The following is a 19,587-nucleotide window of genomic DNA, read 5'->3' as shown; positions in this document are numbered from 1 at the left end:
GCACCTCCCAGAGTGTCAGAAAGGGGGGTAGTGTGTTACCTGTGGACAGAGGCCTGGAGGCTCTGTCTGTGTGGTCTCAGCTGGGCAAGGCTGAGGGACCACAAGGCTGTGAGATAGCCTGGAGTTGGGGGACACAGCGACGCCTGGGAGGGTCGCAGGGCCATAGTCAGGCAGACTACTGAGCCCCAATCCCCCACAAGAAATACTGAACTGGAGACAGTGGGCGTACTGTGCTCTGTACAGCCAGGAGGCTGTGGGACATTGGCTGACAAAAGCTGCATGAGTTCACAGGGTGAGAACTGGGCCCTAGGTGAGTCAGGAAACTTTATGTTTAGTTAGAGCCTGGACGGGCGAGTGTTTATTATTTTGTCATTTTATTGTTGCTGGTGTTGAACAATTAATACACTGTTTGGACCTGAAACTTGGTGTCCTAAAGGCGTATCTGTGAGAATGACCCCCGGAGAAGAGCTAACCCCCCACAATATATATATATACTGCATATATTGCCCACACTGCATATATTACATAGTATTATAGATGCAATATGTACAGATATATACAGTGGGATGTGAAAGTTTGGGCAACCTTGTTAATCGTCATGATTTTCCTGTATAAATCCTTGGTTGTTACGATAAAAAATGTCAGTTAAGTATATTATATAGGAGACACACACAGTGATATTTGAGAAGTTAAATTAAGTTTATTGGATTTACAGAAAGTGTGCTATAATTGTTTAAACAAAATTAGGCAGGTGCATAAATTTGGGCACCACAAAAAAGAAATGAAATCAATATTTAGTAGATCCTCCTTTTGCAGAAATTACAGCCTCTAAATGCTTCCTGTAGGTTCCAATGAGAGTCTGGATTCTGGTTGAAGGTATTTTGGACCATTCCTCTTTACAAAACATCTTTAGTTCACTCAGGTTTGATGGCTTCCGAGCATGGACAGCTCTCTTTAAGTCACACCCCAGATTTTCAATTATATTCAGGTCTGGGGACTGAGATGGACATTCCAGAACATTGTACTTGTTCCTCTGCATAAATGCCTTTTATTTTGAGCAGTGTTTAGGGTCGTTGTCTTGTTGAAAGATCCAGCCCCGGCGCAGCTTCAGCTTTGTCACTGATTCCTGGACATTGGTCTCCAGAATTTGCTGATACTGAGTGGAATCCATTCGTCCCTCAACTTTGACAAGATTCCCAGTCCCTGCACTGGCCACACAGCCCCACAGCATGATAGAACCACCAACATATTTTACTGTAGGTAGCAGGTGTTTTTCTTGGAATGCTGTGTTCTTTTTCCTCCATGCATAACGCCCCTTGTTATGGTCAAATAACTCAATTTTAGTTTCATCAGTCCACAGCACCTTATTCCAAAATGAAGCTGGCTTGTCCAAATGTGCTTTAGCCCACCTCAAGCGGCACTTTTTGTGCTGTGGGCGGAGAAAAGGCTTCCTCTGCATCACTCTCGCATACAGCATCTCCTTGTGTAAAGTGCGCTGAATGGTTGAAAGATGCACAGTGACTCCATCTGCAGCAAGATGATGTTGTAGGTCTTTGGTGCTGGTCTGTGGGTTGACTCTGACTGTTCTCACCCTTCGTCACTGTCTATCCGAGATTTTTCTTGGTCTGCCACTTCGAGCCTTAACTTGAACTGAGCCTGTGGTCTTCCATTTCCTCAATATGTTCCTAACTGTGGAAGCAGACAGCTGAAATCTCTGAGACAGCTTTCTGTATCCTTCCCCTAAACCATGATGGTGAACAATCTTTGTCTTCAGGTCATTTGAGAGTTGTTTTGAGACCCCCATGTTGCTACTCTTCAGACAATATTAAAAGAGGAGGGAAACTTACAATTGACCCCCTTAAATACTCTTTCTCATAATTGGATTCACCTGTGTATGTAGGTCAGGGGTCACTGAGCTTACCAAGCCAATTTGAGTTCCAATAATTAGTTCTAAAGGTTTTGGAATCAATAAAATGACAACAGTGCCCAAATTTATGCACCTGCCTAATTTTGTTTAAACAATTATAGCACACTTTCTGTAAATCCAATAAACTTCATTTCACTTCTCAAATATCACTGTGTGTGTCTCCTATATGATATATTTAACTGACACTTTTTATCGTAACAACCAACGATTTATACAGGAAAATCATGACGATTAACAAGGTTGCCCAAACTTTTGCATCCCACTGTAGTATATACAACAGTGTACTGATATGGGAGGTACAAGGTATAATAGATGCAGTATGCATAGGTATATAGTATACACAGCAGTGTACTGATATGTGAAGTATAAGGGATAATAGATGAAGTGTGTATAGATAAATAGTATATACAGCAGTGTACTGATATGTGAGATACAGGGTATACTAGATGCAGTGTGTACAGATATATAGTATATACAGCAGTGTACTGATATGTGAGGTATAAAGTATAATAGATGCAGTGTGTATAGATATATAGTATATACAGCAGTGTACTGATAATTGAGGTACGAGGTATAATAGATTCAGTGTATACAGATATATAGTTTATACAGGAGTGTACCGATATGTGAGGTATGAGGCATAATAGATGCAGTGTGTATAGCTATATAGTATATACAGCAGTGTACTGATAATTGCAGCCTACGTCGAGCTCATGAGGCGCAGTATGGTCATGGGTTACCAAAAACATGACTTTACGCCCTCCAGAGGTGCAGGTAAGGTCAGCTTGGTACAGTTTACAGACACCTCCTGTCCACGTGGGCACAGAGAGGCAACAAGCTGAGAGAGCTTTTTCACTGCCACAGTGAAAACAGCGCTGTCTCAGCCCGGGTATCTGCCACCAGCTTCTCGTTTGATATAAGCCCGGTCCGCTAACGGGATTGTATAGGGTGAGAAACCAACCCGGGGTAGCTTATAACTAGGCCAAAACACAGACGTGGGGATTCATGATCGAGATACAAGAGCACAAGATTAAATTATATATTTAATCGCTGTAAGGGCACACTAGATATAACACAATATACACAGAGAATATATACAGTGGTCTGAGGTTACAGATACAGGTTATATGGGTATAACAGGGTTAAGCAGAGTAAAATTCAGTTACGGGGTAAGATGAAAGTTCCTTTGGGTTGTGATGTGTTCTTTGCTGTAGTCACATGAAGGGCCGTGATCTCAGCTAGTTCCTGGGTCCCCCTAAATACATTACACAATGTGACCCTTCTTCAGATAAAGACACCACCCGCTGGCTTGCATGGGCTTATGACTTGTAGCTGGCTGCTCCCCTCCCAGCCTATAGGTAGGGTCCACCACCCCTCCTTCTCTGGTGTTGGGAGCAAATGACCCATAAATACCCCTTAGGACTCATAGCCCCAGACCAGAATGTCGCAGGAAGATGGTTCCAGGCCCAATTGATCCACCTGGGTTCCGGCTACAACTAGAGTCCAAACATGGTACCATTATTTGGTTTCTGTGGGGAGATATGGATATCTCCCTTTCATGACATCCTCCCATCAAACAAAGACCATGGGCACGTAAATCATGGCCACCGGGACACAAATATGTATCCGGTTTGCACCTGCGATGGCCGGACGATTCATAATTCCTTATGAAATGTAGCTGCCAACATGTCTGGGAGGTAGCATTGATCCTGGCAAGGGCTGATACCTCCTGCTGGGGCGGGGGGGTTCCTGCAGGCTTGCCTTAGCTTGCCTTCAAACTAGCTGGTTGAGGTGTGACATTATCCGCCTGGGACCTCCTTGAAGCCTGGACCCCTGGGGCTTTCTTCCTTGCTAGCTGATAAGCAGTGTACTGATATGTGATGTACGAGGTATAATAGATGCAGTGTGTACAGATATATATAGTATATACAGCAGTGGGGGCCCAATTCAGATTCTTGCTATGGGGCCCATTGATTTCTATGTACGCCCCTAATTCTGGGGTGAAATTGTGGTCTGATACTACAAGTTTTGGGGTTTTATTTTATCTATAAATACATCTATTCATTCTTGATCCTGGGGTGAAATTGCGGTCTGATACTACAGATTTTATGGTGCACAAATTATATTACACTTTAATATATCCATATAGCTGTCCTTGAATGGTTCACTCGGTCTTTTACCTCATCTCAAGTGACATCAGACACCCCCAGCCAGGAGTCAGTGGGTTACTCTGATGCCAAGCTTAGTTGACATGGTCCTGGAACAAGCTCTGTGCCCCCACTTGTCCTTAACCTGCCTCTTTCATTTTCTGTTCCTTCTGGTCATGAAGTATTGTATGCCGTCAGCTCGGATCCTCTTTTCAGCGAGAATGAGCTTCTAGAGGACAGTGAGCAGCTACTGGCCAGCTAAGATGTGGAGAAAAGATCCGCTGCTTACTCTGGTAGACGGGCAAATAGCGACAATGAGAGTCACATGAGAGCTGGTGTTGTGGGTGGTCAGGCTCGTGGCCCTTAGACTGGTGAGGATGACATCAGTGACATGCTGACAGTAGCCGATCACGCATTGGAGGGGCGGGTGAAAAGGGGGCTTCATCTTCATCAGGAGAAGAGGGCGCATGAGGCAGCAGCTGTGCCAGCAGGGTGGTTGCGTGGCCGTGAGTCAGCAGGGTGGCAGAAGTGTGAAATCTGGAGTCAAATGTACCAGGGGCAGACCCTCTGTTACTCAGGAGCCTACCTGTCCAGAAAGAACTAGCGGTGCATGGCTTCATAGAGGCATCGGCAGCAGGAAGGCAGCAAGGAGTGTTGGGAGGAAAATGCCCTACTAGGCGGTGTGGGAATTTTTCATCTAGCCAGCGGAGGACATCAGCGTGGCCATTTCTAGAATCTGTGGGTAAAAGGTGAAGCATGGCCATGGTGCCAATGTTGGCACCACGGTCCTGCGTCAACACATACAGCATCACCATAAAGTGACCCAGGAAAACCGTGGCACTAATGTAGGGGTACATCCTGACACAGCAACCACTGCATGACTCAGTGGCCTGCACCCCTTCATCTGCAGTCAAGGCTCCACCACCTCAGCAGAAAGGAGCTATGCTTCCTTCCCATCATCCTAGTCCTCGTCACTCAATTTGTCAGCAATAGATCACAGAAGCGATTGCAAAAAGACAACAGTATACGTGCACTCATCCAACAGTGGCTCCTGGCTAAGTTACTGGTACTACAGTCCCTCCCTTTCTATGTGGTGGACTCTGCACCTTTCAGAGAACTGATGGCTTGTGCCAAGCCGAGGTGGAGAGTCCCAAGCCATCATTACTTCTCCAAAAAGTGTGTACCAGCCTTGCACACGTATGCTGAACAGAAGGTGGGCCAGTCCTTTAGCATGTCGGTGTCTGCTAAAGTTAACAACAGTGATGTGTGGAGCTGTAACTATGGTCAAAGATAATATATGTTCTTTATGGCCCACTGCGTAAATGTGGCTCCTATTTGGAATAATTTGTGTCTTATTTTTCTAGGGAAAGAAGGAATCCACCGAATATTTCCACAATGGGAATCTGACTTCTCTGCTGATAGATTTGTTAGTGACTGGAACGGAGACAGTGTCAGCCACATTAAGATGGGCTATTCTGCTCATGATAAAATACCCAGAAATTCAACGTAAGAAATGTCATTAAATGAGTAAAAATCAAGAACTTTACAATATAGGGGGAATGTACGGTATCAAGCTTTTACTTACATTTTCCACCATAGAAAAGTCCCAGTTTGTGCCAAAAAAAATGGTGCCAAAAATTTTGACTTTTCCACTTTTTCTGACACCCTCACCAAGCTGTCAGAGCATGGTTAGTATAGGGTAGGCTGAAGGTAAAAACATGGTGGTCTTACATGTTTATCAATATGTGCAGCGAGCCCCTAAGGAGCCGCTGGGGAGGATGAGAGTGGTAGTGGCCCTGATGAAATATTGTTTCACAATGTCTTACCTCAGTCCCTGCGGTTCATGCAGCGAATAAGTGATATGAAAGAACCAGGCAGAGATCGTAGAATAAAGAATGTCTTTCTTTCCTAAGTGCGAAGAAATCGGATATGGTGGCTGGCAATGTTATAGAAGATGACACTCAGAAGTTTGTTAGCTGATAATATCTCTCTCTCTCCTGATTCCCCCACCTACAGGTGTACTCCAGCACCTTTGTCTGTAGGTGATTCAGGCTTTTAGATATGCCTGTCATGAACATGTTTCCCCTTAACTTGTAGCAGAGTCTGTATAGCTTGATTGTGTGATCACTTTGTTTTCTGTAATATACGTAGCATAGTTTACAAATTTTCTGTAGCCTGGGGCCCTGCAGGATCTCTGGAGCATTTGTCCTCCTATATGAGCTGTGTGGTCCTCATAGTCTGGCAGAGCAGGAGTTGTATTGCATGCTCCCTCACTCTCGTCTCTCCAACTAACTCTAATTAGCTCTGCCCCTTCCCTGGCATGAAGTCAGATCAGCCCACTCCTACCAAGATGGGAGGAATTAGATAGTACCGTAAGTCCCATTCCTGGTGCCAAAATACTGGCAACTGTACGCCATCTGCTAGTGACCAAGGTGTATAGCATGAACATTACAAAAGCATTACATTACAAACCATTACAACTGTAGTACCTTTAGGTCTGGGGTACTACATTTGTACACCAGAACACTGGCAAACATAACACCTGAAATCTTTTAAACCATTTAATATTTTAGGTGCAGAGTATGCCAGAGAGGATTCTTATTCACTAGTGTAAGAAACTCCAATGTTGATAAATTTCTGCTTATAGGTTATTAAACGTTCTTCACCACTCTTCGGCATCTTCTGACATGTCACTGAGATATCTATGTAAAAGATGAGATGAGTGAGACCTTACCATCAGGAACTTGTAGTTAAAACTGTTTAGAGAAGCCATATCTTCTTTGATAGCAAAGTATTGGTTGTCGAGTGGAACAAATTTTAGTGATCAAGCGATTTTGCTCAAATCTGGTTCTTCAAGAATCATCAATCTGATACTAATGACATTATGATATCACATCCTCTAGGGTCCCTTTTAGATACAGTACAACTTTATTTCTCTCAAGTATGGAAAAGATATGTCATCAGTAGAGATGAAAATGAGTTTTAGGTCCGAATCGCACAAATCGGTCATCAGGTTTAATTTGAGCCTGAATAAATTCAACCTAAATGTCAAGTGCTCCAATTGTTCTAAAATGTTGTGCATGACACTGTGAGGTCTTCTAGGGATACATCTAACCCTTTTCAAGCTTTCTAACACCAAGACAGTTTTAATGCAATCAAAGGACAGCAACATACAGTCATGGGAAAAAATTAGGACACCCTTTGAAAGCATGTGGTTTTTTGTAACATTTTTAATAAAAGGTTATTTCATCTCCGTTTCAACAATACAGAGAGATTAAAGTAATCCAACTAAACAAAGAAAACTGAAGAAAAGTCTTTTCAAGATCTTCTGTAAATGTCATTCTACAAAAATGCCTATTCTAACTGAGGAAAAAGATAGGACACCCTTGCCCCTAATAGCGAGTGTTACCTCCTTTGGCTGAAATAACTGCAGTGAGACGGTTCTTGTAGCCATCTACCAGTCTTCGACATCGGTCTGAGGAAATTTTACCCCACTCCTCAATGCAGAACTTTTTCAGCTGTGAGATGTTTGAGGGGTTTCTTGCACGTACAGCCCTTTTCAAGTCACCCACAGCATCTCAATGGGATTCAAATCTGGACTTTGACTTGGCCATTCCAGGACTCTCCATTTCTTCTTTTTCAGCCAATCTTTGGTTGATTTACTAGTATGTTTTGGGTCATTGTCATGTTGCATGGTCCAGTTCCGCTTCAGCTTTAATTTTCTAACTGATGGTCTCACATGTTCTTCAAGCACCTTCTGATACACAGTAGAATTCATCGTGGATTCTATGATGGTGAGCTGACCAGGTCCTGCTGCAGCAAAGCAGCCCCAAACCATGACACTTCCACCTCCATGCTTCACAGTTGGTATGAGGTTCTTTTCTTGGAATGCTGTGTTTGGTTTACGCCAAACATGTCCTCTGCTGTTGTGTCCAAATAATTCAATTTTGGACTCATCTGTCCAAAGAACATTATTCCAGAAGTCCTGGTCTTTGTCAACTTTATCTCTGGCAAATGTCAGTCTGGCCTCGATGTTTCTCTTGGAAAGCAAAGGTTTCCTCCTTGCACACCTCCCATGCAAGTTAAACTTGTACAGTCTCTTTCTGATTGTAGAGGCATGTACTTCTACATCAACAGTAGCCAGAGCCTGCTGTAGTTCTCGAGATGACACTTTAGGGTTTTTGGAGACCTCTTTTAGCATCTTGCGGTCTGCTCTTGGGGTGAACTTGCTGGGGCGACCAGTCCTGGGCATGTTGGCAGTTGTTTTGAAAGCCCTCCACTTGTAGACTATCTTCCGGACAGTGGAATGGCTGATTTCAAAATCTTTTGAGATCTTTTTAAATCCCTTCCCAGACTCATAGGCTGCTACAATCTTTTTTCTGAAGTCCTCTGACAGCTCTTTTGCTCTCACCATGGTGCTCACTCTCACTTCAACAGTCAGGAGCACACCAAACTAAATGTCTGAGGTTTAAATAGGGCAAGCCTCATTCAACATGCAGAGTAACGATCTACTAATTATGTGCACCTGGTGTGATATACCTGTGTGAGATCTGAGCCAATTTAAGAGGGAATACATGTGAGGGTGTCCTATCTTTTTCCTCAGTTAGAATAGGCATTTTTGTAGAATGACATTTACAGAAGATCTTGAAAAGACTTTTCTTCAGTTTTCTTTGTTTAGTTGGATTACTTTAATCTCTCTGTATTGTTGAAACGGAGATGAAATAACCTTTTATTAAAAATGTTACAAAAAACCACATGCTTTCAAAGGGTGTCCTAATTTTTTCCCATGACTGTATATGACTATGGGTTAACACATGGTAGCCGGTGGTAGCAAACAGTGCAATGAATCAAATTTGTTATGAATTTCTGCACTGTTGATTTTTTGATTTCTGTTTGATTTTCTGTTTTTTTATTTCAGTTTTTTTTTTATTACTGTTGATTTCTTCACTGTAGATTTTTTTAAATAAAAAAAAAATCATTTTTTGGGTGGTCTTCTGTTCTGTCTTTAGATCTTTAAACTGGTAGCTGTCGTTTTGAATTCACCAGAATCGGTGTGGAAATTCATAACAAATTTGATTAATTTTGAATCAATTAGTACATCTCTACTCATCAGTTGTGTTTGACTCAGACATAGGAAAACTGATTGGAGACAGCTGCTAATTGTAAATTTAGTCTGAACCATGCATATATAGCAAAGCTTTATGTTTGGGGGTTTGTTTTCCAATTTGATCAATACATACAAAATGACTGACTTAATGGTTTCTAATTGGCTTCCCATTCAATTTGGCAATTTTTTCTAGGATGAACAAGCCCACAACAGGTTTAGGTGATAATTGTGTTTTTCTCATTTAGTCATGTTTTCAAGGTAGTCTTACGTTGTATTTTTCACATTTTGCCATATTTTCAAACCTTTGTCCAGACTCCCTAATACAAAACAAGATGCAACCATTGTTATTTTAAGTCTGTGGTGGTCTCATCTCATTGATGAAATCTTGCCAGTGGGGTGTCTAAAGAGTGGATAAGCACATGAACTACACCATCTGGTTTCAACCCATTTCATTTTTACTTGAGGTTAATTGCATCACATTATTCTCAACTGTAGTGGAATTTTCCAATGTCCCTAAGATCCTATTATTAAGAGGGGAAAAAAAACTACTGTACAATATGCTGACCTTCTGAAATCCTCCTCTATTCTTAGCCACCAGTCTGCAGAAATCCCATGTGTGTTCACTGGTTTCTTTAGCTGACTTCATATTGCCAACTACTTTAAAAGCAGCCAGGCACATTATATCCCTATGGACAAAAATAGCACCATGGACTACTGATATTGTAAGACAGGGGTCAGCAACATTCGGCACTCCAGCTGCTATGAAACTACGACTCCCAGCATGCCCACTTTCTTGGCTGCTCTTGCAACTGCCATAGAATTAAAAGGAGGATTCTGAGAGTGTAGTTTCAGAACAGCTGGAGTGCCGGAGGATGCTGATCCCTGTTGTAGGATGTGTTCCATATCATAGTGTCATGGAGGTTGATGAAGTACGTGGGAGGACTGTGGTTAGAAAATTCTATAAAAATAAAATCTATTAATCTAAAATTAGGAAGGCAGACTTGGTACCAAATTACCAGTGGAACACGTAGTTCTTATTTTATTAAAATTGTAGCGACTGGATGAGGAAAGATAAGATGCTTTTATAAGAACCACGTGGACTTTTTCAAGGGTCTTGGTGAAATATGGGAGCATGCAAAAGGGTAATTGCCATAACTTTCCTTCAGAAATTATTTGCACCGATTCCAATAATTCTATAAATGTGTTAACTTGGTTTATATTTCTACATCTCTGTTTTGACAGAAAAAGTACAAAATGAAATTGAACAAGTTATTGGATCAGCCCGCCCTCAAATGACGCATAAAAAACAAATGCCGTATACAGATGCTGTCATTCATGAAATTCAGAGATTTGCGGATGTCATACCGGCTGTTTTACATTCAGCTACTCAAGATTTTACCTTTAGAGGTTATTTTATTCCAAAGGTAGACCTACCATTTGTTTAATCTTGTTGCACCTTTCAAACATTTAATTATATGGTTAGTTCACCCATAGACCCTGGCTTGTTTATCTGCGATACATGGAAGGAGAGAAAGAGGTAGTTGGTAGGAGGAAGAGGCCTAGTCCCTGCACTGATAATACTGATATATAGTTCAGTCAAAGTGAGAATCGGCCCGTCCAAGCATTGCAAGTGAACAATCAATTACTTCATCCATTTCATTATCTCAAGTATTATTACTATAATTGCCATTATACTGTATTTGTTCTTTTTATGCATTGACCATTTGTTTAATCTTTGCATACAGCATTTTATACACCCTTTTCTTTCTTCCAGGGAACACATGTGATTACACTGGTGCATTCGATTCTCAGAGATAAAAAACACTTTGAAGAACCAGAAAAATTTGATCCTGGACGTTTTCTTGACTCTGATGGAAACTTCAAGAAGAACGAGGCTTACATACCATTCTTATTAGGTAACATTAATAATTGCCATTTTTTTTTACAAACTCAAGTCATTGCATTACTTTAAGATTACTAATGCTGTCTTGATGCTAAATAACTTTAAAGTAGCTTACAGTCCTATAAGACCCCAAAATGTCACACATAAGTTTTCAGGGCAATCTCAGCACTTTCGATTTGGGTTGAGTTTATTTGTATCTGAAACAAATCTTCCAACTCGTTAGAACTGAACCCAAAAATTGAAAATTTTACAGCATAAAGATAAGTTTAAAGAGACAGTGACATATATGGATATGGATAAATGCATGGTTGCTGGTAATAACAAACAGCCTGTTTAAACACACACCCCATTGTCAAATTTATTACTCTTCTTAAATGAAGGAAAAATTAGCAAAATTATCCCTTATTGGGGGGGGGGGGGTAGATGCCTGCCAGTTTTTATACACACACAGTAGTATCAGAAGAAACAATGTCCTATCCTGAGAAAGCAGTCCACAGTTTTGGAAAAATCAATGGCTTGTTCTAAACAAGCAGCCCAAAAATTCAACCTTTTTTGAAGCAGCACAGTATGGAACCTGACCAGGCAGGAGATGTCTGGCTGTTTAGCAGTAGCAATAGAGGTAGTAGCTGTAGTTGCAGCAGTACAGTATTGAACTTGATGGACAGGAGATGTTCAGCTTTGTAGGGGTAGTAGCAGTGGCAGTAGTAGCTGCATCAGTAGCAATACAGTATGGAACCTATTGGACCATGCAGATGTGCGGCTGTGTAGGGGTAGTAGTAGTTGCAGTAGAATCCACAACAGCAGCATTACAGTGTGGAACCTATAAGCAACACAGTAGAAGTTCGGCTACATAGGTGTGGTAGTGGTGAGAGTAGTAGGAGTATCAGCTGTGGCAGCAGCAGAAGTGCAAGATGGAACATGATGCACAGCGGCAGTGGCATTATTAGGCTGATGATAAATAGCCACTCTCAGCAATGGCAGATCACTGCCATCAGCCATAGGTGTAAAAATCCTTACAGATACATGTCTGAATACCCCCCTTCCTGACAGTACACTGGAGGCTGTACAAGACAGTACACAAATAGTAAATTGGGCCTGTTCCGGACACTTTTCCAATCTGTAGGCAGGGCATATCAAGTAAGTATGTCTGAGACCAGCCAAAGCGGTCTCCCTGTGTGGCATCATTGTAGCAGGGTGCTACAATGATCCATTGCAGTGTAAAGTAAAAAAAAAATATTATGGGTACTGTTTTTATTAATGTGAGAGTGCCTCCTGTTGGCTTTAAAATTGATTGTGACCAGTGGCGTACATACCAGGGAAGCAGGGGAAGCAGCTGCTTCGGGGCCGGGCTGACAAGGGGCCCGGAGCTGTAGTAAACAGACTGGCCACACCCCCCTCTACACTCACTTCACTGCTGCTTAGAATGTCCTCGGAGCAGAGCAGGGAGCTAAGCCCCGCCCATCAGCACAGACCATTAATAGAGGAGCCTGGCTGCTTAATAGTGCAGCCAGGGCTCAGTACAGTGTGCTACAGGGAGATCCTGTCTCCCCTCCCTCTCCTAACTATTAGTACAGCCCAGCTCCTGCTACAGAGACTGCTCTGTAGTCGGCAGTCACAGGAGGGAGAGGGGAGACAGAATAGTGACACTGGAAGTGCTGCAGAAAAAAGATGATGTGCCTATCACTATCAGGAGCCCATACATTCCAGGCTTATGCCTGCCAACCCTAGCTGTCCTGCATCTCATGTAGCCTCCCCAGCTGCATTCATCTGCTGTCCTTTCAGAAGCCCCCCATCCCCCCCCAGTTCTGTCCTGTGGGCCCCCTACTTATCTGATGCCCTGCCCTCTAGGCCCCCTAGCCATCTGATGCCACACTCCTCTGGGCGCCCATGTGCAGCTTGGGGACACCAGTATGAGGCCAGAATGGGGACTGGAAGATCACAGAGCGGCGTGGAGCAGGCGAGTATGTTTTTTTTTTCCACAACTGTACAATGCACCACTAGTTCACATCACATTTTTGTCCAACATTTAAAGGGGTTGTCCGGGTTCAGAGCTGAACCCGGACATATCCTTATTTTCACCCAGACAGCCCCCCTGAGGCTAGCATCGGAGCATCTTATGCTCCAATGCACTCCTTTGCTCTGTGCTAAATCGCGCAGGGCACAGGCTCTTTTGTTTCCGCCCGGCAGTGTGTTCGGTGACGTCACCGGCTCTGAGGGGTGGGCTTTCGCTCTGCCCTAGCCGTTTTACTGGCTAGGGCAGAGCTAAATCCCGCCCATCAGTGCCAGTGACGTCACTGGGCTTCCTGGCAGCGCCATGGAGAGCCCCGGTAAGTCACCAGATCTCCAAAAAATGCCTTTGCCCTGCACAATTTAGCGCAGGGCAAAGGAGAGCATCGGAGCATGAACTGCTGCGATGCTCATGTCAGGGGGGCTGCCGGGGTGAAAATGGAGGGATGTCCGGCTCTGAACCCAGACAACCCCTTTAAGGCTGGGTTCACATCACGTTTTTCCCATCCGTTTAACGTATACAAAAAAACATATTCGGATGCCTCATACTGATGCCATGACAGTGACATCCGTTCACCATAGAGTTTCATTGTAATAAAAAAAAAATATATATATAATTTTTTTTTTTTTTACCGGATTGTGCAGAATACAAGAACGTGGAGTACTGCATTTTTGTATTGTGTACGGCATAGTCCAGTAAAAACACATGTATGTTAAAGAATCAAATGCCACTGTATGACGCCTGCCTGCCCATTTAAACATTTGCTGTGGGGCCCAGTCATTTCTAGCTACTCGACTGGTTACCAGGGGCTCAGACCATGGGGACAGACTACAGTCGGTGTCAGCCCTGCCGCAATACATAGAATGGGCGCCTATGCTACAGCAGGGGTCATACTGTACATACAGTGTAGTGTGATGTCATGTTCACCTGTCCGGGTATATTACCCAGGAAAGCACAATTCTGCAAAAAGGACATGTTCTATCTTATGGTGGAACGGAAGTGCGGAATGGAACCCCACAGAAGCCCTGCGTAGTGCTTACATAGTGTTCCGTTCCGTGATTCCGTTTCGCACCCTTCTGCATCTCTGGATTTGCGGACCCATTAAAGTGAATAGGTCCGCATCCGTGATGCGGAATGCACACGGAACGGTGCCCATTTATTGCTGATCCGCATATGCGGTCATCAATACGGGAATGGCTGGCCCCTTTCACACAAACGATACGGATTGGCTCCAGATGCGTTCAGGGTGCATTCAGTGAAACTCGCACCATTTTTCAAGAAAGTTCAGTCAGTTTTGTCTAAGATTGCGTTCAGTTTTTTCTGCGCAGGTGCAATGCGTTTTGATGCGTTTTTCATGCACATGATAAAAAACTAAAAGTTTACAAACAATATCTCCTTGCAACCTGGTGGTGAGCGTGGTGACGTCGGCGCAGGTCCTGCGGAAAGAAGATAGAAGATTTCTATCCTTATTCAGCAGGACCTGCTCCGACGTCACCACGCTCACCACGTTGTGAGCGCGGTGACGTCACCAAGGGTACTTTTCCTGCCAGGTCCTGAAAGAAGACGAGCCGGGCTGCGCGATCAAGTGGATGAGGTGAATAATTAATTATTTTATTATTTTTTAACCCCTCAAGCCACATGTTACTATGCATTCTGTATTAAGAATGCTATTATTTTCCCTTATAACCATGTTATAAGGGAAAATAATAAAGTTCGGGTCCCTATCATCTCCTAGCAACCATCCGTGAAAATCGCATTGCATCCGCAATGCTTGCGGATGCAATGCAATTTTCAAGCAGCCCCATTCACTTCTGTGGGGCCTGCGCTACGTGAAAAACGCTGAATATAGAGCATGCTGCGATTTTTATGCAACGCACAAGTCATGCGTGAAAATCACTGATCATGTACACAGCCCCATTGAAGTGAATGGGTCCGGATTAAGTTTGGATGCAATGTGTTCACATCATGCATTGCACCCGCGCGGAAAACTCGCCCGTGTGAAAGGGGCCTAAGACTTTGACACGGCCCCCACAACAGTATGATAGAATGACACTACATGACAGATAGGGTGTGTGTGTATGTATATAATATATATAATAGGAAAAGGATGGCATGGCAGCCTAGTCTGGTCTAGATCGTGACTAGCCAAAGGAGCGGGGTTTACACGGGGGGGGGGGGCCCATACAAAAATTTGCTGTGGGGCCCACTCACCTCTAGTTACGCCCCTGATTGTGACCCTGCAGTCTGTGAATTAACGTCCTCCTTCCCTAACTGTGGCAGGAAGTGTTTAATTCACTTTGTTTCATTAAAAAACGTAAAAAAAAAAAACACATTCTCACCTCATCCATTTGCGCACAAAGAGTTCACAGAGACAATCTTGATTGAAGGCCCTGCACGAAATCTTGTGTGCGGTGCTGGTGACGTATAATGTCACCAATTGGCCAATTGGGCAGCTAGATAAGGGAAGTATTTTTATTTATTTAATTTTACAGATTAAACCCTGACAGCCCTCAATGGTCATCTCAGATGCCGCAATCAGCAATGAACACAGCATTTCAGGGGTTCAATGATGGAAGGGGGGGGGGGGGGGGGCACCATCGGCATACCCCATCTTTGCTCCGGCTACTCACAAAGAAATGCATTTTATGACCAAGTAATTTGTCACAAAGTTAATCTGGGGAAGCATCAACATTTTTTCCCCCCTTTTTCATTCATAAAAATAAAATAAAAAATATAGATATTTACAGTATTTTATAGTATTATATGGTCTTTTTGAGTGTAAAATATACAAATGTACGCACTTTTTCTTTCTTGCTTTCTTAAAAAGAAATTAAATAAATATTGTTTTTTCTCTGCAAAATATACAAAGCAAACATCTTTTATTTCATTAATAAAAAAGGCAAAAGTTTATAATGCCCAAATATCCCCAAGATGAAAACCTTAGAAATATGGTGGCAAACCTATGGCACGGCACTCAGAGCCCTCTCTGTGCGCTGGTCACCGCCGGGGCTTCACATGTGCAGTGCTCTGCCCACTATGGGCAAATAAACTGATCTTAACGGTAGCCATGCGAGGGTACTGTGATGACTGGCGCTCGCACAAGATCTAAACCAGAGGAGGAGGATAAATTAGGAGAGGAGGGCGGGCCAGAAGACTCCAAGGGGAGAGGTTATGCTAACACATCAGAGAGGAGTCTGGGCACTTGCGGCCATAACGCTGCCCCTAGGCACTTGCAGTACCGAATCTGTATATCTTTGTAAAGTGGTTTTATCAGCTTGTGGACTTGTGAAAGACACACTACAGCTACTATGTTGGGAAACTGTACTATAATGTGATAAGGCGGTGGAAAATGCTCAAAGTAGATGACAGACTCCCTTTAAGGGCTCATGCACACAACCATATGCATTTTGCTGTCCACAAAAAACAGATACAGAAAAAAATACGGATGACGTCTGTGTGCATTCCGTATTTTGCGGAACAGAACAGCTGGCCCCTAGTAGAACAGTACTATCCTTGTCTGTAATGTGGACAATAATAGGACATATTCTATTTTTTTGAGGAGCAGAAATACGGACATACGGAAGGCACACGGAGTAACTTCCGTTTTTTTTTTTTTTCAGACCCATTGAAATGAATAGTTTCTGCATACAGTCCGCAAAAAAAAAACAAAAAAAAAAAAACGGAACGGACACAGAAAGAAAATACGTTTGTGTGCATGAGCACTAAATAATACTTGGTCTGCTAGCTGGCTCATTCATATATAAAACAATGGATACTATTGTAGCTTTAAAAACTGATGTGCAGTGCAGCAGAGTCTGTAGGCCTGTTAACAGCTCAAGCCCTGTAACACACACGGTATACTAACTGACCCTGTACTGTACCTAATGCTAAAAGCTGTCTATCAATTAATTAATTAATTAATTAAAGCAGCCTAACTAAATATACAGTATCTTCCCAAACCCTAAAAGTTCCCCTGTGAGACACTAAAATCACCATATTGTGTGTCTAAATTGCTTTGGTGCTTCTGACACGACGTCCCTGTCACAGACATTGTGGTGGCACGGCACCAGATAACCAGCAGTGGCCACACTTAGTAACTTCAGCTCAGGACAACTGCCATTTACCAGTATGCCAAAAAGGTACAAACTTCAAGGCGTCAATATTTATATGGAACCAAATTTGAAGACCAAAAAAAGCTAAAATGTTTAGATGCATTCATTTGTTTATGTATTTTTTTTTGTATTGCTTTCTAGGAAAACGAAGTTGTGTTGGCGAGAATTTGGCTACAATGGAGGTATTTCTCTTCTTCACGTCACTGTTGCAAAACTTTACATTACATCCACTACCTGGAGCAGAACTGGACCTTAGTCCAGGACTTGGGTTTACAAGTATCCCAAAGCCTCATGGACTTTTTGCCGTGCCTCGTATATAGACTACAATTCACATACAACCTTCAGATGACAATCTTTTACAAATTTAGGTATAAAAAAATAAATAAATGTTTTGAATTTAGAAGTCATATATTGTACAGGTCAAATGTTTGGACACAACTTTTATTTCCATGTTTTTCTTACATGGCAGATTTTGTCGCAGAAAATGTTCTGTGACTGAAAATAAGTTCCATTCAATTGAATGGGGTTGTTATAGCTGGCAGGGCATGTAAATGGAACTGTTTTTCAGTCATAGAAAACCAAAAAATCTGGCAGGTGTGATGGTCATGACTTTTTTTTATTTTTATGTCTATGCACTACAAATGGCATGTACGGTAACAAATGGTTGTTTTAGGAAACATTTATGTTCAATATCCCATATAACTGTCCAGGCATTTATATCTAGTTTAATGTATATTCATTTTCTTCCACCATTTATGGATCAAATAAATAATGTCATAAATTTGTGTCTGTTTTTATTGATCACAAAAATAGTAACAAAGGTACAAAGCAATATATAATTCATATCTGTCACAAAGCATGACTATCAGAAGTGAGTATGTCACAATTATACGAAAGGGATACATTGGATCATGAGAAAAAAGGTATATAAAATAGAACCCTAGGACTAGGAGTGCTTCATCTGGGCAGTAGGCTTGTAAACACTTTGCACGTTGGATCAGATGAAGCATCATGTATAGAACCGTAAAAGTCCAAAACATGAACAAGTCCAATAGGACCAAAACACAGTCTAAAGTCCAGCATCTATCTTGGAAAAAGTCCAAAAGCTAGAAGTAAACATCCTTAATCAAAGAACAGACATGAGAAATAAAAATAGAAAGAGCACACGTGTAATACAAGGGTCAGAAAAATCTAGGATCTCCGAGCCATAAAGTCTAGCAAACGTTAGCAATTTGTTGCTATGTCCCCCCCCCCCCCCCAAGCTCTTCTAATCTACAAAGCTGGTAGACCTTATTTATCAATATGTCCAGTGGCATAACTAAATATGACTGGACCCTCCAGAATTTTTTTGAATGGGCCTCCCCTGACTCCTGTGCAACCCTCACGCCTGTGTCTAGTAAAGATTGCTCTCTCAGTAGAGGCCCAGCAGCCGCTTTGTCTGTTTCCTACAGTGTCTCTGTATATAATTTAATTTTATAATACTGTTGTGGGGACTCTGACAATAGAATCTTTTAGGCCTCCTCCTCCTGGGTGGGCCCCTTCTGAGTTCAGGTCCCAAAGCAGTTACTTCCCCTATAGCTAAACCTCTGCACATGTTCAATGTAGGAGGTAAGGTTGGGCGCCAATTCAAGGGGATCAATAACTTAACAGCAGTGATAAGAAATGTAATCTTGTAAGTTATTTCTAGAAGGAGAGACAGTTGGTTCAACTCCTTGAAAAATCCAAGCTACTGTGTACTCAATCTCCTTCTAAAATTTCTTTATCAGATGGCAATCCATCCCACTAGATGTGTGAAATGGTCCCAATGTCAGAGCTACATCTCCAGCAGGTGTTTGTGGGTGAAACTCCAATTTTCCAAAATCGGGCCTCCTATACCACCTAGCAATGTTATTTCACTCTCGCACACCTTTAAAAACCATACAATGCTTTGCTAAGATTTGCAATGTCTCCTCCTGAGTAAAGGAATAATCTAGTTATTTTTCCCAACGTGATATGAAGTTTCGTTTACGAATAGCATGCTATCTTAGTAAAACATTATCAATAGTGATGAGCGGACCGGTAGATGTTTGGGGGATTCGACCAAACTTTGTTTCAAAGCTAGGTTCGGGTCCTGAACTTGGCCCGAGCTTTGGGGCTAAAAAATGGCTGTAAAAAAAAAAAAGTTATAGAGAGGGCTAGAGGGCTTCAAAAGGATCCAAAATGGGGGTAAAGGCAGTGCAGTTGTCGTGCAAACAAACGTGGATAGGTAAATGATTTAAAATAACATAAAATACATAAAAAAAAAAATCTTGAACCAGGAGTTGCAGGTCCAAGTGGAGTAGGAGGTTGAGGAAGCTGTGCATGTAGTGGTGTAGGTGGGAGAGGCATAGCAGGTGGAGGAAGA

General features: G+C 42.5%; 1 protein-coding gene across 1 annotated transcript in view; it reads left to right on the top strand.

Annotated features, from left to right (window-relative positions):
* Positions 1-17,524, top strand: part of LOC122935169 (cytochrome P450 2C15-like) — a 34,843-nt gene extending 17,319 nt beyond the window's left edge. Inside the window, exons 6-9 of the mRNA XM_044290934.1 lie at positions 5,439-5,580; positions 10,424-10,605; positions 10,956-11,097; positions 17,346-17,524. Coding sequence (XP_044146869.1) covers positions 5,439-5,580; positions 10,424-10,605; positions 10,956-11,097; positions 17,346-17,524 — 645 coding nt within the window. The remainder of the gene's footprint in view (positions 1-5,438; positions 5,581-10,423; positions 10,606-10,955; positions 11,098-17,345) is intronic.
* The last annotated feature ends 2,063 nt before the right edge of the window (positions 17,525-19,587 follow it).

This window comes from Bufo gargarizans, chromosome 4 (genome assembly GCF_014858855.1).
Source record: "Bufo gargarizans isolate SCDJY-AF-19 chromosome 4, ASM1485885v1, whole genome shotgun sequence".
Taxonomy (NCBI): Eukaryota; Metazoa; Chordata; class Amphibia; order Anura; family Bufonidae; genus Bufo; species Bufo gargarizans.
Note: the sequence above shows the minus strand (reverse complement) of the source record. Positions and strands in the feature narration are given on the sequence as shown.